Here is a 26,904-nt window from a genome sequence, read left to right as displayed (position 1 = left end):
GGGCTGAGGCAAATCTCCATCTGTAGCACACATCTGAGGGCCCAGCACCGCTATGACATGCCAATCCACAAGCACAGGATGTGACACTCTCCATCCCACAACCATGTCGGCTAGGGGCACTTGCCAGGCAAGCAGGTCTCATTCCTCTGGCTGCCAGCATCTAACCAGATGTGGGGCCCGCCTGGCCTTGACCTGCGCCATGGTTCAGGTCCCTCTCCAGCTGGGCCTCCATATCAGGACACGAAAATAGGGATGGCTCCCCATCAGAGGGGGCAACGTCCCTCCAGTGGCTCTGAGAATGACTCATGGGACTTCATTGTGGTCTCTGACCTTATGTGTCCTGACACCTTCCCTCAGCACTCCTAGTCTCTACTTTGTCTATTTCTGCTGACTTCAGATTCAGAAACCTGATTCTCAGATCACCCAGCCAGGCAGAGAACAAAGTTACTGGTCCTGTACCACTGCCCCCAAATCATGGGATCAGCCACATCAGCAAAGAAGTACTGGCAAGAGTCCCAGAGCGACTGTGCTGAGGTGGGAGAGGGTGGCCTTACTGCCCCAGCACTGAGAACCAGGTACTGGGCCAACACTCACCAAACAAAAACCACGACGTGACTCCCTAAAATTTGCTCTCCTCCAACTGCAGAGACCTGGTATTTGTACGAGAGACAAAATTCAGGAACAGAGGACAGGGAGAGCACAGGTTAACGAGTACTTGGAGGGCAATGCTAAGGAAAGTTGAGAATCAATTCAGTGACACTGCTCTCACTGCACCACGATGGAGAGGAGGGAGAGGGGTGTTCTTATTGGAACACAGAGTATCCTACACTGAGGAAACACAGTGAGAAACTGGCACCTATTTCCCAAATGAGGAGCTGGAGACGCGGAGAATGTACTTCACGCAGTGATGTACAGAATGAAGGCGCAGCTCCGCGGTCTGTGAGGTGCTAAGCGACCTGGGCTCACTTACACATGCATGTGCACATGCCCTGGCCAACTGCCGGCAGTCCACTGTGAGGACACCGGCGAGGGGTCAGCTCTGTGAAAACCGCTGAAGGCCAGAGGGTGACAGCAGTTACCGCTGTGACTCAATATGTCATCATCCCATCTTACCTGGTGATGAGACCAGCACCTGCTCAGCTTGACAGGAGTGGAAGATTCCAGAAGTGAAGTGGGCCCATGATTATACAGGCCAAGCTGGAATTCCTCAAGACTCACTCTGCCATCTCGGTCTTGATCCAGTTTGTTAAATAGGTCTTCCAATTCCTAAACAAAATCCACCACACCTCTGCTCAGAAGCTCTGCCCACAAGCAGCTACATGCCAGCCACAATCACCAGGCCAGCCACCCTTCCTCTCTCCCTCCCTCCTTTCCCAAGCAGGGCAATTTGCTTTTTCTCATCCAACCTCAGACTGCTGGGTCACACCTAGCCTACCCTGGCTCTGGTTTGTGAAATCTACATTTATAGTCAGTTTCTATCCCACTAGCTGAACTCCCTAAATTCCACAAATCCTCATTCAGTGTCTACTGTGGCAGGAACGTGCTCGATGATAGGAAGACGATGTACATATGGCCTGGGCCCCAGAGGTTCAGGGTCTCTCAAAGGCAGAAGGGCTAAGGGGGACTTTAGGAAGGGGAGGCCTGCCCTATCACCACTGCCTGTTCTCCCGCCCATCGGCCCCGCAAGAGGAAAGGAAGGATGAATATGAGGCAGGATAGGTAGCCTAGGAAATTGACAATCCCCTCCAAGGTAAACATGAGGTGGCTCACTGCTTACAAAACCAAGTGATTCTATCCAGCACCTGCAGCTGGAGAAAAACAAGAACCAGTTTCATCCAGCAAAGCTCATCCCCATTACCAGGGATATTACCTTTAGCCAATTTTAATGTCATTTGCATTATGGTTACTACAGCTCCCATCATGCATCTGATGCCATGACAGTTCCAAAGGAACAAAATACATAAGGAAGAAAATGAGAAATGGAGGGTCCCGTACAGGTAGAGAAGATGAATGAACCACAATGGGACGTTGCCAGTTCCCACTGTGGGAGGGATAAAACCTCCTGATCATGACTTCCTCTGCGTTTCGTTCTCTGACTTCACCCACACTTTCCTCTCAGGTGTGTACTTCCATTTTCAATAAATAGCTTTCGCTTTCCTCCATCTGTCTTGCTCTTGAATTCTTTCTTGGGCAGAGACAATAATCCAATCACCGCTGTTCTGGATTGAGTCCTCTCTTGGACATCCCTGTGAGCCTCCAGCGACAAATACAGCTGACAGAAGTGTGGCCAAGCTCCAAGGGCATTGTGTTTGGGCTGGGCAGTAGAACAGGGCCACACAGGTAGGGGGAAAGGGTGCTATAGGTAGAGGAAGAATCCTACGTGAAGGTGCTTAGAAGTTGGGGAGGCTGGGGCCACACCTGGTCAGAGATGGACCCTTGAGAGTATAAACTTCAGAAGAACCACTGAGAGGATTTTAGACCAAAGAGTGATACAACTTAATCAGTGTCTGAATGGTGAAGCGATTTTCCAGATCCAGCATCAACCATGACCATCACAAAGAACCAGTCATTGAGGGTGGCCTATCCTGGCCCCTTTTACCTCTTTCTTGAGTCCCTGGAGCCCGATGCTCTGGCAGACCAGAGCCAGCTCCTGTTCATTGAGGTGACCACTGCTGCCAACGCCCAGCTCTTCCCAGATGCCCCGGACCTGGCTCTCGGGGATGTCAAACAAGGGGCTGCAGGACTTCTGGGGGCTCCCAAAGACCTCGGAACCCCAGGTTGGCAGCTGGCCTGAAGCAGAGGGAGTGACAGGTAAACCCAGTGCTCCAGGTGGAAGCAACACACCTGCTGGTAATTTACCCTGAAATCAGCTGGACGGACAGATGGACACAGGTGAGTAGCCAAGCATCAAAAGTGGAATCTAGGTGGTGGGTACACGGGTGTTCGCAGAACAATTGTTTCAAGTTCATTCTGTGTTTGCAAATTTTCATGAAAATAACTTGGGGGTAGGGTGGCAATCGCTGCTCTACGTGGGGAAAGCTTTTTTTGAAGGGAATCTACTAAAGTCACAACATTGACAGCCCCTAAAAATTAATTTTTAGAAACTTTTCAAACCTACCAAAAGTAAAGAGTACAGTCCAGTGAACCCCAGTGCACCTGTCACATAGGCTCTTTAGTGATTAAGACTTTGCCATGCTGCCTTCAACTATCCCCTTTTTGCTATTGCTGAAGTGTTTAAATCCTAGATCTCATGTTTTTATTTTTACATATTTAATATGTATTTTTGAAATATTTGGACATTTTCTTATATAACCATAATGCCACTATCACAATCATAATGCCAAAATGAACAATTTCCCAAGTGCCTCAAGTTTTTTTACAAGTGACTTGTTTGAATCAGTACCCAAACAGCATCCCCACAGTGCATTTGGTTAGTCCCTTAAGTCTTTCAATCATGAGCACCTCCCCTGCCCCCCAACCCCTAGCACTGCCTTGTTTAAGAAATGGAATCAGCAGTTCTTCTATAGAATGTCCCCCATCTGGATTTGTCTGCTTCCTCATGGTATCATGTAACTTGTCCCTCCATCCTTACTAATTCCTATAAACGTGAAGTTAACATCAAAGGCTAGTTCGTAATTTGGATTCAGGCTCAGTTTTTTCCGGGCAAAAACATTCTACAGCTGGAACTGTGTACTCCACACCACCTCACACCGGGAGGCGCAGGTGCTTTTGAAATGCAAAGACTCATCAGTGGATTTGGGTGACAGATGGCCAGATTTCATAACTTTTCTACTTTAGCCAGGTGGCTTACTGGTATTTCTGAAGCTCTGCCAGAGAAACAACTTGTGGAAGAGGACATATGTTGGGGGTGCCCATGAGGAACTATCCATGGCAGAGCTATGCTCCTAACCAGACATTCACCTTCACAACCAGCCCAACACAGAAAGAGGGCCACTTCTACCTAATTCAGACTTGAGCAACTAGAGTTCCATGTCAGTGGTTTGGACCTTTTCCGTAGATGAGCCACCCTGGTATTAATTACTTTGATAATCCAACTAATAACCTGAAAGCCACTTTCCTCAAGGAAAGCCAGGCCTGCATGTTCACAAATGCTGTTATAGGATGGGCTGAGGAAAATGCCAGGAAAGGGTCAGATGGGAAAGGGCCACCTCTGAGATCCCTTCCAACTTAAAATGTCTGAAATTTCTAGAAAAATTTAAAAGCAATTCTGATATTGGGGTTTATTTCTCAGTGCTGGTAGAGGAAGTAAATAAATCCTTTGAGGTTTGACATGAGTGTTAGTGCACTAGTGCTGGTTTTAATCTAGATGGAAAAGTTTCTATTTAAGGTTGGGAAAAAGCCAGCCTGCCCTCTAGGCAGAGAGCAAGCACCAAATTGCTCTGTGAATAATCTGCTCGAAGAGCCCTTCCTGAGACTCTGAGTCCAAGAAAATGAAGACGTGGGGGCTTGGCTGCCCTTCCTAACACAAAGGGGTCTGTCTGCTTTGTCCAGCAGCACGGGCAGATGCTCAGGTCAGTTCCCCTGACACCCAGCGAGGTAAATGTGGGACAAACAATGACCCTATACTTGAGCGCCACAATCTAGAGGATGCGCAGTCCCAACTGCTAACTTTTTACTGCAGCAGAAATTCAAGGTGAACTCTGGTCTCCCTCTCTGCGAGCCAAGTTCCTGTACTTTCTGCCCTGTCACACATCACATGCTTAAGCACACCCATTGCTGCCTTTCAGTTGTTACTGTAGGCTCCTCAGGACCAGAATCATGTCTTGCACTCTATTCGGGTCACAGACAGGGCCGCTGGTGGATGCTGAGACTATGCACCCACAGCAAGAAAGAGGCTGCACCCAGATCTGTGCGTCAGGATGGGGAGGTAGGGCCTAACCATGGAGCAACAGGCCTGAGACCTCAGGGCCACCCCTGGCAGCTGGGGTCATGCTGGTCCTTCCAGACAGTGGAATGTGGCAGAACCACACTGCTCCCTTAGCCAGTGGCCTGTGCCCAAGGGTCTGACGTCAGGGGATACTAAGAACCAAGTGACAGCCTCACATCTGTGACCACCCTGGAGAAGGGGCCCACAGGCACACCACTTCCCAAGAAATTACACTTGGCTGGCTCACTGTCCAATGACCCAGCTCCTGGAGCTTTCAAAGCACTGCTGAAAGGCAGCACCAAGAATGAGGCCGTGGCTTTACCTTGTGTTTCAAACAACTCATTCTGAGATTCTTTAGCACTTTCGGCTTCTTCATCTGACTTGAGACTCTGCAGAAAAATGAAAAGAGAAGGACACAAATCACCCCAGAGGATGTGAGAGTGGGCAGAGCCCAAGCTAAAAGTAGGTGGTATATCTTAGGGACAGGTAGGGCCAACTGAGGAAGAGAACCAGCAACCTCATGAGATGCAACGTCTCCAAAGAAAACCTCACCCCTGCAAGGCAGTCTTTGCACCCCGGCAGTTCATAATGAAAATACAGTCAAGGAATCCCATTATAACAGAAGAGAAAAAAGCTCTCCAAACCAGCACCTCTTCAGGAACAGTGGCCCTGGAACTTAAACATTTCATCACAGGATAGGATCTCAATTTGAGGCCTGAAGATCCTCACTTCTCTGCACCCCATCCCTTATCACCTGTATCAGTCATGCAAACAATCAGAAGAAGAACAGGTCTCTCTGTACCTCTTGGAGCTCCTGGGACAGCACAGTGTGTAGCAAGCACCTGCCACCTTGGTAAGCTGCTTCTTGAAGGAGGCAGGCCATCAAGAAATGCCTGACTCAAGTAAATACCTCATGTTTTTGTGATCGAGGCAGCTGGCCACAAAGTCAAAATCTGCTTCTGAGACGTGCTGTGTGTCCCCTGACCAATTTTAGAATGTGTCGGTTGACCAAGACTCAGTACTCCTTAGAGCCAGCACTGAGCTGAGGGCAGGGATGTAGGAGTAGTTGGTATATCCCATTTTTCTAATGCATTCATTCAACTCAACTTACAACCCTAAAAGTAGTATTCCCTGTGTTCTAGTTCTGGGGATCAAAGATGTTTTTAAGAAGCAGAGTACCACAAAGATGGACCAACTCAACCCTCCATCCCTAAGGGCCAAGTTAAGAAGAGAACGAAAAGCGAATGCCCTAAACTTGCTGATGTTGCCCGGCTGGAGCTCATCACTGAGACAAGATTTAGGATCTAGATACATATTTGTTTTCTTTTTGCCTCCATAAATGTTGAACACATATATAAATTAATTTTGGGGTTCAGGGCTGTCATATTAAAGGTAAGTCCCCATATAGCTCCATCTAACGGAGGTGTCATTGAGGGCAGGAACCACAAAACTTCTGGAATCCTTGAAAATAGGTCTAAGAAGTCCACAATTAACTCACAGGCTGTGGCTCTGCCCCGTGGCATGATCCTTCTTGACATGAAGGTTGCAGGGCTCCAGCAGCCCGTCTCCTGGGTTAGTCCCTGAGCTGCACTGGACAGCTCAGGGAGACTGGGGGCTAGAGTCAACACCCAAAGCCTTGGAAGACCTGGCATCGGCTCACCAAGTAGTGTATGTGTGGCTTGGGATATTCTAAGTGCTCAAGGCAGGTGGAATGGTGGGCTTGGTACATCCACATTTCTAACCTTTCAGCTGCATCAGAAAGGTACCTGCCTTTTTCTATCCTTGGCCAATTACCACTTCACACCTCACCCCAATAGAAGTCATGCTCCTTTTTGCAGCGCCAGGGAAAGGTGGCAGTGGTGAGTAGGGCAGGGAGAGGAACAAGTGATTTGTGTACAAACTCTCCACCATCCCAATGTCTCAAGGATTATGCTCTGTGGCCAGAATTTCCCTGCAGACAAGTAGACTTGGAGACACTTTAGAATGTTATGTCATTCTCCAAAGTGCACCCACACTTCTGGTAATGAAATGCCAGGAATGCTTATTTCTCCCTTCACATCTTCCTGTAGTGAGCAGTGACTAAGTGAAACATTATTTGCCTAATGCTGGGTAACCCAGGGTTGGGAAGAGGGGACCCGACCCACCTCCACACTTTCCAGAGATACAGAGCGCCGAAGTTGGTGTCTCACAGTGGCCTTGGCTTGCTGTTCCGCTAAACATTTGTCTCCAGTTGCAGAATTGCACAGCTCAGGCCGGCTCCTACGACCGTACCATTTAGAGCCACTCACATACTTGGGTGGGACAGCACGGGAGGCAGCTGGAAAGAAAATGGGAAGTTTGTGGGGTGAGCCTTTAAAGCAAACTCTGGGCCCATGCATGCCACTGAGATGCACTTTGAGAAAGTTCAGAGTATATTTTGCATAGATGGACACACTTTTACGCACACAGAAAATGTCTGGAAGAACACAGGGAACAGTTAACAGCAGTTATCCTATTCTCTGGGGCAGGAACTAAGGGAGATAGGCTGGGAAACGGACTTTCCACTCTAAACTCTACATACTGTTTAAATTTTTTCAAGTGTATTTTGCTTTGTTTATATAATAAAAGATTAATACAAAATCTAGCTTTTAAAAAATTTCTTTTATGCAAAGAAATAAAAACTTCCAATAATTCAACAACATACTGCTCTAGAGACAGGAAGGTCACTTTGCACCTTGCTCACTCTAGGACCCCATCCCACGGGACTGGGGGTGCATATGGGAGGGCACAGACCTCAGATACAGCTTCAGAGGCTCAGGCTTCCTGTGGGTCTAAAGTCTGGGCCGCGGGCAGGCATGGATTTTAGTTTTGGAATTCATGAGACCTCTCTAAACCTTAATAATCTCTTGCACTTCCTTCTTCCCCCTTACCTGTCCACGTCTGCACAGAGCAGCTGGGACCTCTCAGGCAGAGAAGACAACACACTGACTCTATGCAGAATCCTGGCAGGCAGGAGACAGACGGGGTGGAGAAATGGGCAGCAGCCAGGACAGGATATGGGGTCAGAGGGAAGCAATCAGAATGGGCCAGTTGGAGAGAAAGGGATAGGGCCCAGTGAGGCAAGGCCAGGCCAGGAAAACAAGGAGCATTTCATTGCAAATGTGTCTTGGGCCTCACCCCAACAGAAATCATGCTCCTTAAAGCCAAGTGCCACCACATTTCTTTCCTTCATGTCCCAAACAGCTGGTCCACAGCCTGGGTCCATCCTGGGAAAGCGGGACGAGTTTCCAGGAGGAGGATGCTCAGTTCCACATGGGATATGCAGAATATAAAGTGACAGTGTGACATTCAAGGCAGCTGACAATATGCAGGTTGACTATATAATTTCTCACCCCAGTGGGCCATTTTGAGGTAATCAAAGGCACTATTACTATTCACCCTGGCACAACAGGCATTGACAGGGTCTGGCCCAAAGAACTCTCACCATATGACAGAGTTCATGGGACGTCCTGAAGAGAGGGGCAAAGTGTTTAAGTCAGCAGAGGGAAAAACAGAGAATCCATGAGCAAACTTGCCAGTGTTCACAAGGGGTGAACTACAACTACATGGAGAAAGGCTCTCAATAGAGAGTTGCTGAAAGGGTGAATGAGGGACCAATGAATAAAGGCTCTTGTATCTCATTCTGGTTTCTATTTATAGGAAGGCTGCTAGCTGATAACTATGGGTGGAGAAGAATCCTCCTTTTTCCCCCTTGAGGGGTATTAGATGAGGGATTTTCATGCCACATGGTAAGGGGAAAATTGTGGGAAAACCAAGTGCAGAAAACTCTGAGGGGAGCTCTGGCATGCCTCCCTAAATTATAAGACCCCTCAGACCCAGCAAAAGCAGAGCCCTGGCCCCTATGTCAGCACCATGGTCACTTCCTGGATTTTGCCCGCTCATTGGCACACATGAAGATTTAGTGACCAGCATGTGTTTCTGGTTCCCAAGCTTGATTTTCCTTCCTTCTACTTCCCCTTCTTAGTTGACCCCTAGTCCAGGTCTGAAGTCCCACCCTGTCCTTGATGCTGACCCCACTTCTCCATTGTTGCCAGCCAGTCGGTACTCTCCTTAGAGGAATGAGTTGCCCAATGTTCTTTTCATAATATTCCCCAATGTTCTCAAAACAAACAACAACAACAACAAAACGGTCCATAAACCTATTGCGTCCCTCCCTCCAATAGGGAGAAATGCTACTCTAGAAAAGAGTGTCCATGTGGCAAGTCAGGACAGAAACAAGGGCATAGGAATGACAGTAAAACGAATGGGGCAGCTTTCCACTACCCACAGAATCACAAGAGTCATACCTTTTCAGGGTGGAAAGGATAGTAACCATATTTCAGTGCAGGCACAGCCCAATCCCCCGTCCTGCACCCTACAGGGTCTGCAGAGCACAAGATACGACCCCTCAGTGGCCCTAGAAGACAGGACAGTACACCTGCTGAGCCAAACCCTGGACACCTGTTGTGTCTTCTTGGTGTGCATTTTTATTTATAGGAAAGGAGTAACAAAGTGTAAAAATTAAAATACGTTTGGTTATATGTTCAATAACAGCCTTTAATGAAAACAGTAGAATGATAGGGAAGCAGGGATAGTCCTCAAAGTCCCCAGAATTTGATCCCACAATGACACTCTCTTTCCTGGAGTATCAAAAGCACATTTTTCCGATGTGACAAACTGGAAAGCAGGGAAAGAGTGATGCTATGAATGGAGCAGAGGGGCAAATGAGGCACTGAGGAGGCCAAGTCTTAAACCACATTTGACAGAAGGGGCCCAAGACAGGAAGGGTGAGCCAGGGGTTGGAAGCTGAAAGAACACAATCCTGGAAGACACCAGGAAACCCCTGTGCTACAGAACCACCAACGCCCGGTCAGGCCTTCCAGCAGTGGGTATCAGGCCTCTGTGGATGGGTGCTTGGAGATGGACACTGGGATGAGCCCTGTCTGCAGGCTCGAGAGGAAGTAGGGCATACAACCATTTAATTGAGGAAAGCTTGAAATCCGCAAGAAAGTAAATAAAACAAAATTGTCATTGGTGAGAAAAGCACAAGTTTTAAAATAGCTTCTTGTTTCTGTGGAGGGCCTGAGAACATGTCCCACAGATCCACATAGTTTTAGGCTTAGAAGCGTCACACATTCTCTAGTCTGAAGAGCAGACATACAGTGTCAGTGACACTGGGCACTCGCCTTTTAGGCATGTTCAAATCCATGGTTACACGATCATATTCCAAAATTCTATGAGTTAGGAAAGGCAAGTGGGCCTTCACATCTTAAAGAAAAGTGTGAGACAAAGCACCCAATGAACCTCCAAGGGTTTTTCCCTCTCACTTCAGGGCTCTTCACACTGTACTCAGGTGTCTTTGCAACCAGCAGGAGGAGATGGGAAGGGGGGTCAACCATCAGCACCCAGTGGAAGGTGCAGCTTCTGCCAACAGTACATAGACAAGGGCCCAGGGCTTAGCGTTGGAAAATTGAGATTTAAACTGTAGCCACTATTTTACTAGCTGTGGGATCCTGGACAAATCTCTTCACATCTCAGGCTTTAGATTCCTCATCTAAATAATGCATATGATAATGCACAGGATTTCTATGAGGGTTAAACGGAACCTATATAAAATGTGCATAAAGCTCAAAGGCTGACACACAAAAGACAATGTTCCTGATCTACTTTCCTTCTCCACCATAGGCCCCTCCTAGACTGTCACCCTGGTCTCCAACAGACACACGCCTGCTCCTCACCATGGATCCACCAGAGAGCAAGAGCTCCCTCCTCAACCTGCTAACCAACACCACCACCTCCTTCGTCAAACACACTGCCCCACACAAGAGACAGAGGCTCCACTATCATTCCTTCACCCCTCTTCCCTACGCATGCGGAGGAGCCAAGCTCAGTCCTGGCAGATCAGGTGACTATCACTCAAAGCCTGAGACCTGATGGAGCAGGAACAACTAGTGAGCTCATCTATCACCCTCTTCCAACTCCCACCCCACAATCTACATGCCTCTGAGTGGACCTCCTTCCAAAATGCTCCCTCGACCTCCTGTTACCGATGCCAGGTGGCTTTCCCTCTCAGGATGCCACCTTCCCTTAGAAATGTTACCTTTGTCTGACCAGCCCCATTTTGGTAACAGGAGTCGAATAAGTACTGTGAGCACAGTGCAACACTATGGTCTGAGACAAAAAATACATTGAGGTCCGTCTTGGGCTGGTGGTATCCTACCTGCTCTACCAACTTCTACAAACACCTTACATCTGTACTGTACTTTAAATTCTTGAAATCTTCAATTCCACCACATCCATTTATTCATGTCAATACCCTATGCTGTAAGGATAGCACATAGTATTACTTGACACTTGTGATACTGTGATTTATAATATATTTGTAAATATATATAAATATATATTTCTATATATCTTTGTTCCATACCTGGCATAGAGCTTCTAAAACTCTTCAAACTTCCTAATAAGAGCAACTATCCCTGTGTTTGTTAATGAGGTAACTTCTGGAAAGCACCCAAGAATGGGGCCTGGTTACCAAGGGTACAAACCATGTGATGAGAGGGTTAGAACTTTTAGCTCCACCCCCATGACCTCTGGGGAGAAGCTGGAGGTAGAGTTCAATCAGCAATGGCCAATGGTTTCATCAGTCAGGTCTATGTAATGAATTCTTCATAAAACCCCAAAAGGATGGGGTTTGGAGAGCTTCTGGGTTGGTGAACAAGTGGACGGGGGACAGTGGCGCATGTGGAGGGCACAGAAGCTCTGCACCCTTTCCCTATGCCTGATCCTGTGCATCTCTTTCTTCTGGGTATTCCTGAGTTACATACTTTTATTAAACAAGCAGTGATATAGTAAGTAAAATGTTACTCTGAGTTCTGGAAACTGCCCTAGTAAATTAGTCAAACCTGAGGAGAGGGTCGTGGAACCTCTGACTCATAGCTGTTGGTCCAAAGCACAGGTGACAACCTGGACTTGCAAACAGCATCTGAAGTGGAGGACTAATTAGACTGAGCCTTCAACCTGTGGGCTCTGACACTACCATGTTTCCCCGAAAATAAGCCCCAGTTAAGATCGTCAGCCAGACGGATGCATTTACTACTTCATGACAATGTTCCAGAACAAGATGACATGACTGTATTTGAATAAATGTAGATTGTTATACATGAAAAAATAAGACATCCTCTGAAAATACGCCCTAATGTGTCTTTTTGGAGCAAAAATTAATATAAGACCCGGTCTTATTTTCGGGGAAATATAGTATCTCCAGGTGGGTCATAACAGAATTGAATTGTAGGGCACCCAGCTGGAATTGGTTGGTGTGGGGAAAACTACCAAACATCTGGTGATGAGATTGCTAGTATTCAGAGTATCGTGTGCAGTTTAAAGGAAAACAACAGGGTTTTTATCTTACAATACTATTTTACAAATAAGGATAGAGAAGAAAAAACGGAAATGTTTTGTCCCTGTTGTCACAGCTCGGTAGCGGCAGAGTGGGGTTAAAATTTAGTCTCAGACCTACTAGGTTCCTCAATCAGAGTATTATACTTCAGAAAGTAGTAAATGAATATAAACTAAAGGCAAGAGGAGGAAATCTTGTTACCTGATTCCAAAGAACTACTGTCTTCATCTGAGGGACCAACACCAGCATCTGATGACAACACTGCCACAAAACCTTCCTTAAACTCCTCAAAGTTAACCTGTGTGAATTTAGGAGATCAACATTACTTTCAACAAAATAAACACATAAGCTATCAACCTTTTCTTTTTTTTCTTAGATGGAAACATCTTATTGTTGCCTTTTGCATTAAGAATATTCATTTCATTTTTTTCAAAAATGTACTTAAGATTTTTAAAAATAGTAAGAGGTCCAAGATGGTGGCCACACAGGAGGATGCCAGACTCCCCCACTCTCAAGAGCACAGTGAAATATACATCTATACATAGAGCAATTTATTCCTGAGAAACAACTGAGCGCTGACTGAACAGCTTCTAGACAGTAAATGAGAGAAAGAGACCAAACAGAGAAGGCTGGAAAACTGAGGGAGCCCTCTGGGGCCTGCATGATTTCTCTAGGATTGGAGGAGCCACTGAGCACCACTGTTTACAAACCTCTCCACCTCCATAGGGCAGGTCGAGGCTCTATCTAGGTGCTGTGGCCTACCTGCAAGATCGTCACAGTGCATTCCCAGCCACACTGCCCAGAGCTTATTTTGGATCCAAATAAGGGGAGCAAGCAGGATCAACAAGGCATTACTACATGAACCCGGCCTCCCCTCCCGGAACTACTACAGCACAGTACACTGGTGTCCCCAGATGCCTTTGACACCTGCTTGGCTCCAAATGGCCTCCCCAAACCACCCAGCAAACAGCTTACAAAAAGGTTGTTTCTACACAAGACCACTTTTTGAAATTTGGGTAAGCTATTTTGTCTAATTCATATAAACAAACATAGGAAGATGAACAAAATTAAAAGACAGAAGAATATCTCCTGCATGAAGGAACAAGAAAAATCACCCCCCCCCCCGAAGGGGGAGGAGAGGAGGAACTAATAAAGCAGAGATAAGTACTTTACCTGACAAAGACTTGAAAGAATCAGTCATAAGGATGCTCACCAAACTTGAGAGTGGAATAGGAAGAACTTCAACAAAGAGTTAGAAAGTATAATAAAGAACCAAGCAGAGCTGAAGCATACAATACTACACTAGAAGAAATCAACAGCAAGTTAGCTAACACAGAATAATAGATCAGCAACCTGAAGACATCCTAGTGGAAAGCAACCAATCAGAATAGCAAAAAGAAAAAAAAAAATTTAATAAGGATAGTTTAGGGGACTTCTGGGACAACATCAAGCACACTAACATTCACAATTTAGAGATGCCTAAAGGAGAAGAAAGAGAAAAAGGAACAGAAACTTTATTGGAAGAAATAATGGCTGAAAACTTTCCTAACCTGGGAAAGGAAACAAGACATCCATGTCCAGGAAACAGAGAGTTCCAAACAAGATAAACCCAAAGAGACCCACACCAAGACATACTGTAATTAAAATGGCAAGAGTTAAAGATAAAGAGATAATCTTCAAGGCAGCAAGAGGAAAATGACTAGTTACCTGCAAAGGAAACCCCATAAAGATATCAGATGATTTTGTAGCAGCAACCTTACAGGCCAGAAGGCAGTGTCAGGATGTCTTCAAAAAGTTGAAATAAAGGAATCAAAAACCTATAATAATTTACACAGAAAGGTCACCATTCAGACATGAAGGAGAGATAAAAAGTTTACTGGACAAATAAAAACTAAAGGAATCCATCACCATTAAACAAGCTTTACAAGAAATGTTAAAGGTTCTTCTTTAAACAGAAAAGCAATAACTAGAAATAAGAAAATAGGTGACAGGTGAAAAAAATCTCATAGGTGAAGTCAAATATTTAACAAATACAGCAAATCAGACATTCAAAAACAAAGTATGGAAGGGGTAATACAAATGTAGTCCTTTTGGAATATAGTTGAACTTAAATGCCTATCACCTTAAAATAGACTGCTATAGATACAGAATGATATACATAAACTTTATGGTAACTGAAACCCAGAAACCTACAAAGGACATATACCAAGAATAAAGAAAAAGGACCCCAAACAAAACACTAAAAAACCCCAGCAAACCATAAGGGAAAGTATCAAGACAAAAAAAAAGGAACAGAGAACCACAAAATCAACCAAAAAAACAACGAACAAGATGACAATAAGTATCTACTTATCAATTACTTTAAATGTAAATGGATTAAATACTCCAATAAAAAGACATAGGGTGGCTGAATGGATTAAAAAACATGACCCATCTGTATGCTGCTTAAAAGAGACTCACTTCAAATTGAAAGACACATACACACTCAAAGTGCACAGATGGAAAAAGATATTCCATGAAAACAGAAATAAAAAGAGAGCTGGGGTAGCAATACTTTATAAGACAAAATAGACTTGAAAAAAAGAATGTAAAAACAGACAAAAAAGGACATTACATAATGAGAAAGGGGCTGATACAAGAAGATGTAGCAATCGTAAATATCTACGCACCCAACACAAGAACACCTAAATATATAAAACAAATAATGGATTTAAAGGGAGAACTTCACAATAATTCAATAATAGAGAATTTTAATACCCCACTCCCATCAATGGATAGATCGTCCAGACAGAAAATTAATAAGAAAGTAGTGGCCTTAAATGCCACATACACGAGAGCAACATAATAGACATTTATGGAACATTTCATCCCAAACATGAAAAAAGATTCATTTTTTTTTTCAAATACACGTGGAACATTATCCAGGATAAATTAAAAAACAACTTTTCAAAATTTATGGGATGCAGCTAAAGCAGTTCTAAGAAAGATGTTCATAGCTATAGAGGCCTACGTCAAGAAACAAAAAACATCCCAAATAAACAATCTCACTTTATACCTAAAGGAACTAGAAAAAGAAGAACAAACAAAACCCAAAGTAAACAGAAGAAGGAAATAATTAAGATCAGAGTGAAAAAGAAAAGAAATTTTTAAAAAAACCCAGAAAAGATTAATAAAACTAAGAGCTGGTTCATTAAAAGGATAAAATTGACAAACCTTTAGCAAAACTTATCAAGAAAACAGAGCCCAAATAAACGAAATAATAAATAAAACAGAAGTCACAACCCAACCAACGCTACAGAAATACACAAGGAATCACTAAGTAATACTATAAACAATTATATGCCAACAAATTTGGCAATCTAGAATAAATTGATAAATTTCTAGAAGCATAGAACCTTCCAAGACTGAACCAGGAAGAAATAGAAAATCTAAACAAATCTATTACTCACAGACATTGAAGCACTACTAAAAACAAAAACAAACAAAAACTTTCCCAACAAACACAAACCCAGGACCAGATAGCTTCACAGGTGAGTTCTATCAAACATTAAAAAAATTAATACCTATCGTTTTTAACTATTTTTTAAAAAACTGAACAGGAAGGAACACTTCCAAACTCATTGTATGAAGCCAGCATTACCCTGATTCCAAAACCATTACAAAGAACAAAACAAAAATTACAGGCCAATATCCTTAATGAACACAGATGCAAAAATTCTCAACAAAATATTAACAAACTCAATTCAACAATACATTAAAAGGATTATACACCATAACCAAGTGGGATTTATCTCAGGGATACAAGTGATGGTTCAATATCCATAAATCAATGAATGTGATACATCACATTAACAAAAAACAAAATAAATATCATATGATCATCTCAATAGATGCAGAGAAAGAATCTGACAAGATTCAATATCCCAAAAACTCTCAACAAAGTGGGTACAGAAGGAACATACCTCAACATAATAAAGCCCACATATGACAGACCCATAGTTAATATCATATTCAATGGTAAAAACCTGAAAGCTTTTCCTTTAAGATCAAGAACATGACAAGATGCCCATTCTCACCACTTCTATTCAACACAGTATTGGAAGCCCTAGCCACAGCACTCAGACAAGAAAAAGAAAAGAAGGGAGGGAGGGAGGAAGGAAGGAAGGAAGGAAACAAAGAAGGAGAGGGAGAGAGAGAGAGAGAGACAGAGAGAGAGAGAGACGGAGAGGGGGAGAGAGAGAGAGAGAGAGAGACAGAGAGACAGAGAGACAGAGAGACAGAGAGAGAGACAGAGAAAAAGAAAGAAGGAAACTCACACTATTTTCAGATGACATGATACTATATAGAGAAAACCCTAAAGACTCCACCAAAAAACGATGAGAACTAATAAATGAATTCCAGGATACAAATATCAATATATAGAAACCTGTGGAGTTTCTGTACACCAATACTGAATGAATAGGAAAAATTAAGAAAATAGTACCATTTACAATTGCATCAAAAAGCATTAAATACCTAAAATATATATATATATATATATATATATATATATATATATATATATATATATATTCAAAGAGGTGAAACACCCTAACTCTGAAAACTAAGAAACTGCAGAAAGAAATTTAAGAAGATACAAATAAATGGAAGGATATGCCATGCTCATAGATTGGAAGAATTAATATTGTTAAAATGTCCTTAACTACCTAAATCAATATATGGATCCAATTTAATCAGTATTAAAATACCAATGATTTCAAACTACACTACCTAGCTACAGAACAGTATGGTACTAACATAAAAACAGATATATAGATCAACAGAATAGAGCGCCCAGAAATAATCCTTGCTTTATATGGTCAATAATATACAACAAAGGAGGCAAGAATATACAATGGGGTAAAGACAGTCTCTTTAATAAGTGGTGTTGAGAAAAGTAGACAGATACAGACAAAAAAATGAACGTGGATCAACCACTTTCTTATACCATATAAAAAAATAAACTCAAAATGGATTAAAGACTTAAATGTAAGAACTGAAACCATAATACCTCTAGAGGAAAACATAGGCAGTGAACTCTGACATGGTTTTTAGCAATATCTTTTTGGATATGTCTCCTCGGGCAAGGGCAACAAAAGAGAAAATTAAAAAATGTGAATACATCAAATTAAAAGGTTTTTCACAGAAAAGGAAACCATCAACAAAATGAAAAGACAACCCAATGATTGGGAGGAGATATCTGAAAATGATACAGCCAATAAAGGCTTAATATCCAAAATATATAAGGGACTCACACAACACCAAAAACCCAAACGATCTGATTTTTGTTCATCTAGGTCCCAAACACAAGTCCAGGTGATGGCAAGAGGGGCTAGAACAATTTATCAAAAACAAACTGCCTTTTAAGTCAAAAAAAAGGAGGACTAGAATAAAAAGACAGAAAAGGTATGGTCTGTTTAATTGACTCAAGTTCTCTATGAAGGAGTAGTAATACCCTACTGACAAGCATTAGCAACACAGGGAAGTGGGTGCTTTGGGAAAGTAACAAGAGGTCGAATTCGCCTGGATTGTCTTCCTATGCCAGTAGTAAGGATTCTTTTTGTTTGTTTTTCTTCATTTGTTATTGGCCAAGAGCCAATTCAGGGAAATCTGCAGGCTGGGTTTCTTTTCTCATTAAAAATGAAATAGTTTTTATTCAGTTCTGTGGAAAAAAAGCCACTCTCCCTCCAAAGATGACAAGATAACAGGCATTGTCATTAGCACTGACATGTTAACATCTGGACACATTCAAGAATTAGGAACAAGGCCGGAGGTGCTTTTTGGTGTTTCTATCAGGAAAATTTCTAGATCACTATTCATATCACCTTGAATTTCCTAGAGAAAAAGAGTTAATATCTGGCCTAGATGAAATCACTGAACTCTTCTGAAGACGGGAATCCTTTATTCCTTCAGAGTACTTTGCGATTTTGTCCAACTGCCAGATCAATTTCAACCTGTGTAATTTTTTTTTTTTTGGAATATCATTTCATTTATTCAAGTCTTTTTTGACATATTTTCTTAATATAGCTCCCTTATATATATATATATATATATTTTAATTAATTTTATTGGGGTGACAATTGTTAGTAAATTTACATAGATTTCAGGTGTACAATTCAATCTACCCTTGAGGTACTTTGAAGCTGCCAGTCTCTGAATGACTGACCAGTGTGTGAGCTGCCCACAGATCCAGCCCTGTGTTTTTGTGCACCACCTGCCACCCACCAAGACCATAAGCCCCTGACCCGAGCCAAAAATTCACTCAAACATCTTCCCGGAAAAACAAAACAAAACCTCTGGAAGTTACTACACTAAAAACGTCATCCTAAGGAAACTCTTTCTATAATTTAGGAGTTCCATAAGAAGGAAAAACACCATCCCATTTCCTAATAACTTTCCTTTGATGAGTATCTTTAACTGATAACTGATATTTATCAAATGCTTGTAATGGCCAACTATAGTACTCTGTGTTTTTCTTTATGAGAATAAAGTCAAATACCCACCCTGGAAAAGTGGTCATTTCCAAGAAGTGTTTGCAAAAGGATGGGCAGCTCCTTTTCCAGATGAAGCTTAAGGCAAAGTTGGGTCAGTTCCTCCCGGTCCAAAAAGCCTGTCCCGGTGGTGTCACAGCTGCTGTAGACTTCTCTGAGCTGTGAAACATAGTGGTTCTCTTCTTCTTCATCCATCCAATAGCAGGCTGGACACGCCAGGGGGAAAAAACAACAATGGTACACTATTACTGTCACACCTCACACTGTTGCGATCCCAGGCAGTGTGGCCCAGGTGCAGGGTAGAAGCTGGGCATGTGGGCAAAGGGCATCCAGCGTCCTCTCAAGTTTAAGTGGGACTGGGAGGAACCAGCTCCACCTTTGCAGCAGAGGCCAGGAACATGTTACAAGAGCCAGTACTCCTTCATTCATAAAAACCAGAATTTCTTCGTTCTGTATGAAAAAAAATCTACTACAGAATAATCATGAAAAAGGACAAATATAAAGAGAACGAAAACCATCTAAAATTTCACTACCTAAAAAAATCATTATTAGTATTTATAAATTTTAATTTTTCTCTTTACATATAAGCATGGTTTTTTCCTTACAAACATAATACAAAATGGAAACTCCAATAAAAATAAGATGTTAGTAAACAAATCACAAAAGAAGAAAGATATATGGTCAACAAACATCTATACAATGTTCAAATTAAAACCAAGAGGTATTAATTGTGACTGCCAAATTATCAAGAATAAAAACTTTCACTGCTAATTAAGCCTCCCAGAGAAGGGAAATCTCAGACATTCCTGGAGGAAGTGACAATTGAGAAATGTTTCTGGAGGGTACTTTGTCTAAGAAATTTTAAGAGATTTCAATTACCTGACCTAGTTATTTCACATACATTAAATGCCTAACAGAAGTTCCTTATACTAAAGGAAAAAAACGCTACAAAGATATAAGTTCATCAGAGTATTGTTTATATAAGGACAGAAAAGAAAAATAACCTAAAATATCCAATAAAATAATAATTTGCTAAATTATACAGTATTTATATGGCACAATATGAAATAGTCACATTTCTAAAGAATATTTAATAGCAAAAGAAGTGTATAGTTGATAAAATATCAAGGCAGGATAAAGCTGTTTATAATGTTAATAACAAATATACTTATTGGTCACTATGCATATAATAATTCACTTATGCCTCTTAATAGTTCTACCAAGAAAATTCTGCAACTTTCAGGGGGGAAATATATTTTAAAAAGAGATAAGTAAAAGAGAAAAAGTACAATAAAATAGTAAGGGATGATTTTATGGTCACATGGATGGATGATTATACACCCATCCATTATACATCCATTATACATTTATCCAGTACATATCCATTATAATGGATTATACATCAATTATACATTTACGTTTTCATATATATATATTTTAAGGATGGCACAGCTCACAGTGGCCCATGTAGGGATCAAACCAGCAACCTTGGTGTTATTAGTACCGCACTCTAACCAACTGAGCTAATCAGCTGCCCTTATTTTTGCATTTTTTAAACATGTTATAATAAGCAGAACACTTTGCAACAAGAAAAATGTTATTAAAACATGAATAAAACATTAAGCTCCTAAAGATATTAGGATAATCCATACGTTATTTGACCATTCTGACCCACAAAAATGACAATTTCATATGGTTTAGTTTATTATATAGACACAGGACATAAGGGACAATTCTGAAAAGCATAAATATGGTAAGTAAAAAAACATGGAAAATCAAGCCAGCTTATTAATAATCAAGTAATGTACAAACATGAAACAATGAAGCAACATTTCTTACTAAGGTACAGCACACATTCCTTAAATGCCAATTATAGAGATGTAATTTTAAAATGGTCAGCGGTGTTCACTCACCATCACCCATATGGGGCTGGGAGGGATGGATGGATCAGCACTAGAACTGTATGAAGGATTAGAATCTGTTCACATCAACCCCTAAATGGAAAATGTGCATGTCCATTATCTTACTCAGGCAAACAACAGAATTGATGAAATAAAAAAGCAAACATTGAGTAGAATCTTCATCGTGGTATTCCACTGGATTCTCAGTAGGTGACCTACCTCGCCTGAACTCTTAATTAAAACCCTGTTGATTAGCCATAAAAAGAGCCAGTACCCATCCCGGGGATGAACAAACAGGTGCATGGTCTCAGATTTCATGTAAGAGCAAAAGGATATCAAACCTGCTCAGCAATCTGTGTGGCCCTGCTCTATTTGCTCATCAAATTATTCATTCACTTCCCAGACAAGAGAATGGAAATTAAGAAAGGGCAAAGAGTGGTGATGTCAGAGGCATGATGGCATGAAAGGTCCTCCTGATTGTTCCCCCTGAAGTTACTACAAGCACAAGTTTGAAACAGCTATAACTCAACAAAGGATCCCTGCTCAACAAACAAACACGTCTGAGAGAGCCATGCATCATAAAATCTGAATGTGGGCAAACCAGAGTGAACAGGGGAGGAGGAAAGGGAGAAGAGCAAAGACAGGTGCCACGATGGACACAGCCTGGAGCTCACTGCAGGTCTTGGGAGAGGGGACAAATTAGGTTGCAGTGTGTGTCCTCTGCAGACCCCAGCATTCCTGCCTGAGTGATCAGCATATACTGTGGCTCAACTCAGTGATGGGGCAGAGACAGAATATAGACATGTGACAGCTGTGTTCTAGAAGATGCAATTGACAGGCAGAAAAATGAAGCCACAGAACCTGACTGACTCCCCCTACCCTCCCAGAGCTAGCAGCAGGCCCCAGAAGAAGCTGTAAAAATGAGTATGGGATTACAGAACAGAGTATCTACAATCCTAGAGAGATAGTACCTGAGTAGCAGAAGCAGGCTGCAGCTAATCCCAGTGACAATGATGGAGACACAGATGTAAGGCAGCTGAGGTCTGGTAGTTGCCATTACTGGGAAGAAAAGACACAAAAGCACAGTGGCCTCTCCCAGTCCATCCTGCCCCCACCCATCCCTTAGCAAGGGCAACCGGGACATTTCTGGTAGTGCCAACACTGCACCTGGTCTCAAAGGCAGCACCAGGATGTCACAGGCTCCGAACTCCATCGCCAACACATTCTGGCACAGGGATGATGCGCTGAGATCAAGGAGAGCTGATCACAGAGGAGATGCCTACCTCCCCAGGGAATACAGGACATTTTTGCATCCCCACAGAGATCCAAGGAGCTGGAGAAGTGCAAGAGAAAATAACACTTGCACTCCAGTGCCACCCAAAGGGAAAACGAAAGAAAGACCTCTTCTTATCAATCTGCTAAAAAGGTATCTCTTAAAAAAAATAATTTTTTTAAATTAAAAAACGGCAGATTTCATTCCCATAAAGGACTAAGCAGAGAAATACTCCATCAAATACCACAAACAACCAAGGTAACAAGGCAGTTCACAAGGAAAATGAAAAGTCTCTACAAAATAAACTTAAAGACATGGAAATACGTGATTCAAATGACAGAATTCAAGATTGCACTGCTGATTAAATGAGAGGCAAGAAATCTCAGATAGGGAATTTAATGAACTCAGAAATAAGATCAATGAACAAAGGATCAATTAACTGATCGAAGAGACTGAAATTTTAAAGAACTCAAGAAAACAGATGAATAATGAACTAGTGAGCTTAGAAAATGGAGCTGACTAGAAGGTGGAAAGATTTAGTGACATAAAAGATGGAAAACAGGAAATGACTCAGATGAAAGTAGAGAGACTTGAGAGTAAACAAAAATAAAAGAACACTACAAGAACTATCTGACTCCATCAGAAAGAGCAAGAAAAATGGGTATACCAGAAGGAGAAGAGAGGGAGAAAGGAACAGAGAACCTATTCAAATAAATAGTCAACAAAAACTTTTAAAGCCTATGGAAAGAACTGGATCCTTAAATCCAAGAAGCAAACACAACAACTAATTATCTCAATTGAAAACAGCCCTCTCTGAGGAACATTATATTAAACCTATCAAAAACTAATGACAACAAAAGAATTCTCATGGCAGCCAAGAAAGAAGATGGTAAACTAAATAGGAAATCCCATTCGATTATCATCGGATTTTTCAGCACAAACTCTATAAGCTAGGAAGGAATGGAACTAAATATTCAAATTATTGAAAGAGAAAATTTAGCAGCCAAAAATAATATATCCAGCAAAGTTATCCTTTAGATATGAAGGAGAAATAAAAGTTTTTCCAGACATACAGAAACCAAGGGAATTTTCCAAAACACCTGTATCATAGGAAATGCTGAAGGGGGTTATTATACCTGAAACAAAAAGACGAAAGGATACAAAACTATGAGTAAGATGTCTAACAGACAAATAGAAGCAGTAAATTGCAACCCCTATTCAGAATAGGGCACTATACACTTAAATATAACACAAATATTAAAGGAAATTAAAACATAAGAAAGACAAAGAGAAGAAGACAACTTGAAAACGAACTCACAGCACAAATCGGGGTAATTTGTGACAACAAAAGCACAGAAGTGGAGGGGGTACATGACTGAATCTGCAAAGTGTAATGGAAATAAGATACATGCAAAAGAAAAGGACTACTGTATATTTGAAACTTTCTTTTACATAAAATCAATGGTAACTACACACACACTACAAATCCAGCACTGAGACACATAATACACAAGAAAAGAGAAAACATAGGGGGTGGAAATCATAGAATACCACCAAATTAAAATCACAGACAGAAAAACAAAGGTAAAGAAACAATGGGAATAAAAATGGCAACGTGATGTAAGCCTCTTAAAATCTTCCCTACAATTTACAACAAATTGAACAACTATAATTCCACAAGAGACTCCCTGTACAGCAGACAGGCAGCACGAAGAGGAGTGCAACTGAAATCATCTAAAGGTGGGCAAGTTGGGGGATGGGGAAAGGAAAGGGGAAGTGTGGAGATGTTGGGCCCTGCAGGTGCAGGAGCAGACCAGAGCTCAGAGCTCCAAGATCCCAGCATTCTGAAACTACCGCAGTTGTGGGAGAGGTAAGAATTCACACTGCTTATGGACCACAGTACGGCCTGAGGGATCAGATATAACATGGCTGAACTTAATGCTCATGGCAAAGACCTCGGAGCAAAGACTAAAGGAAGAAGGGTAAAAATGGCGGTTTAAGCCCTCACTGCCGAGCACAGGAGGGAAGGTATAGGCAAAGAGCCTAGCCGCAGCCTCACAACCCTCACATAGCTCACCTTGACCCCCACCCTCCCAGTGCTAGAAGCGAAACAGTAGCAGTGTCACATTAAAATAACAGAATATTTGCAGTTCTGAAAATTGTGGCCTGCAGGCACGGAATCACAGCTCAACTAGTTCCAGTGAAGGCGAGGGAGCCTTGGGTACAGGACTGGCTGTGCTAGTGGTCGCTACCATTGCTCTGGGCCACCTCTCACAACCCCACCTATGTGGACAGATCCATGCAGAAGTAAACAGATCCGCTGAAACACAAAGGCTCTGAAACTGGTGCAGGAAAAGCTTTGGAAATTAATAAGCTCTCCACATCCCCCTACGGAAGCAGTGCCCTGGACCGAGGTGACCTGTACACAGAGGAGAATCCGCCATCCAGGAAATCACCAGATTGTGTGAGAGGCCAGTATGCTATGGAGAAAATATAACACTATAGTGTGAGAGAGAATAAAAGTCTGCAATCAAACAGACAATAAAAAATTCCACCAAACCAACAGGAAAACAAAAGAAAGACCTCTTCCTATCAACCTGTTGCAGAACCCACTCCTGCAGATGTGTAGGAAGAGGAATAATAATTCATTAATTGCCAAGAATAACCAAAGTAACAAGACAGCTCAAAAAGAAAATGAAAAGTCTCCGGGAAATGAACTTAAAGACATGGAAATGTGTGACTTAATGACAGAGAATTCAAGACTGCAGTTCTGAAAAAATTCAACGAAACGCAAGAAAACAGACAGGCAGTGTAATGAACTCAGAAACAAAATCAAATGAACGTTTTACCAAAGAGGTTGGTATTTAAAAAAAGAACCAAGAAGAATTTCTGTAGATTAAGAACTCAATAAAAGAAATTAAAAAAGAAACAGCCAGCTTATGTAATAGATCTGACCAGATGGAGGAAAGAATCAGTGACATCAAAGACAGAAATCTTCGGAAAAGAAAGATGGAAGAAGAAAGATGGAAGAAGAGAGAGACTTTAGAGTTAAGAGAAATGAAAGGAGAGAGGAGAAAAATGGCGGCGTGAGGTGAGCCTCTGTAACGCTCCCCTGGAATTTACAACGAATCGGACAACAATAACTCCACAAAGGACTCCTTGCACAGCAGACAGGCAAGACGAAGAGGCCGACTACTGAATTCACCTCCAGGTGGGTGAATCGCGCGAGCGGGGGAGGAGGGAGAGGAGAAGTGCGGAGACGGAGCCGCGCGGGCACAGGACACAGACCTAGCTCAGTGCTCGGAGCCCGCTGCGCCCGGAACTACCGCCGCTGCGGGAGAGGGAAGGACTCGGACTGCTAGAGCTCCGCTCACGGCCCACAGGGCTGAGGGGGCAGCATACAAAACCGCTGAACCCAACGCTCGCTCACGGCAGACCTCGGAGCAAAGACTGAGGGAAGAGGGCTGAAATCGGTGGTTTAAGCCCTCACTGCCGAGCGGAGAACGGAAGCCTTAGGCACGGAGACTAGCCGCCCCCTCCCTACCCTCCCAGAGCTCGCCCCGCCCCCACCAGCCCGGTGCTAGAAGCGATAAAGTAGCAGTGTCGGATCAAAGGACAGAATATTTGCTGCTCTGAGAACTGTGGACCGCAGACACAGATTCGCAGCTCAACTAGTTCCGGCAAAGGGGAGGGAGCTGTGGAAGCAGGACTGGCTGTGCTGGTGGTCGCCGCCATTGCTCTGGGCCACCTCTCACAACTCACCCCGCCCCTGGCCCCACCTATCTGGGCGGATCCCTGCAGAAGTAAACAGAACTGCTGAAACAAACGGGCTCTGAATCTGGTGCAGAAAGAGCTTTGGAACTCCAAAAGCTCTTCGCATACCTATCAACCTGTTGCAGAAGACACTCCTGTAGATGTCTAGGAAGAGAAATAGTAAATCAGTGATTGCCATGAATAACCAAGGCAACAAGATAGCTCAGAAAGAAAGTGAAAAGTCTCCAGAAAAGGAACTTAGAGATATGGACCTTTGTGATTTAAATGACAGAGAATTCAAGATCGCAATTCTGAAAAAACTGAACGAGATGCAAGAAAACACAGAAAGGCAGTTTAATGAACTCAGAAACACAATCAAAGAACACCATGAGCATTTTACAAAAGAGATTGAAATCTTGAAAAAGAACCAAATAGAATTTCTGGAGATTAAGAACTCAATAGAAGAAATTAACAATAAAATATCCAGCTTAGGTAGTAGAGTTGACCAGATGGAGGAAAGAATCAGTGACATCAAAGATAGGAACCTGGAATTTACACAGAGGGAAGAAGAAAGAGACTTGAGACTCAAAAGAAATGAAAGAACTCTACAAGAACTTTCTGACTCCATCAGAAAGAGCAATATAAGAATAATGGGCATACCAGAAGGAGAAGAAAGAGGGAAGGGAACAGAGAATATATTCAAACAAATCGTCGATGAGAACTTCCCAAACTTGTGGACAGAACTGGATCCTCGAATCCAAGAAGCAAATAGAACACCTAATTACCTCAATCCCAACAGGCCTTCACCAAGGCACATTGTATTGAAGCTGTCTAAAATCAATGACAAAGAAAGAATCCTCAAGGCAGCCAGGGAAAAGAAGACGGTAACTTACAAAGGAAAGCCCATTAGATTATCATCAGATTTTTCAGCAGAAACTCTACAAGCTAGGAGGGAATGGAACCAAATATTCAAACTATTGAAAGAGAGAAATCATGAGCCAAGAATAATATATCCAGCAAAGATCTCCTTTAGATATGAAGGAGGAATAAAGACCTTTCCAGACATCCAGAAGCTGAGGGAATTTTCTAATACACGACCTGCACTACAAGAAATACTAAAGGAGGCTATTAGACCACCATCA

The 26,904-nt window shown here is 42.5% G+C and overlaps 1 protein-coding gene across 4 annotated transcripts in view; it reads right to left on the bottom strand.

The window, feature by feature from the left end:
• The window catches only part of NINL (ninein like), a 221,351-nt gene that overhangs the window by 95,437 nt on the left and 99,010 nt on the right, over positions 1 to 26,904 (bottom strand). For all 4 annotated transcript variants that reach the window (XM_081033320.1, XM_081033322.1, XM_081033319.1 and 1 more), the window contains exons 2-7: positions 18,848 to 19,041; positions 12,507 to 12,603; positions 7,033 to 7,205; positions 5,211 to 5,277; positions 2,600 to 2,790; positions 1,114 to 1,266 (exon numbers count right to left, since the gene is read on the bottom strand). In XM_081033320.1, coding sequence (XP_080889446.1) covers positions 1,114 to 1,266; positions 2,600 to 2,790; positions 5,211 to 5,277; positions 7,033 to 7,205; positions 12,507 to 12,603; positions 18,848 to 19,030 — 864 coding nt within the window. In that variant the 5' untranslated portion in view covers positions 19,031 to 19,041. The remainder of the gene's footprint in view (positions 1 to 1,113; positions 1,267 to 2,599; positions 2,791 to 5,210; positions 5,278 to 7,032; positions 7,206 to 12,506; positions 12,604 to 18,847; positions 19,042 to 26,904) is intronic.

Source organism: Rhinolophus hipposideros (genome assembly GCF_964194185.1).
Source record: "Rhinolophus hipposideros genome assembly, chromosome: 22".
Taxonomy (NCBI): Eukaryota; Metazoa; Chordata; class Mammalia; order Chiroptera; family Rhinolophidae; genus Rhinolophus; species Rhinolophus hipposideros.
The sequence above is the reverse complement of the archived record's forward strand: the minus strand, read 5'-3'. Positions and strand labels throughout refer to the sequence as shown.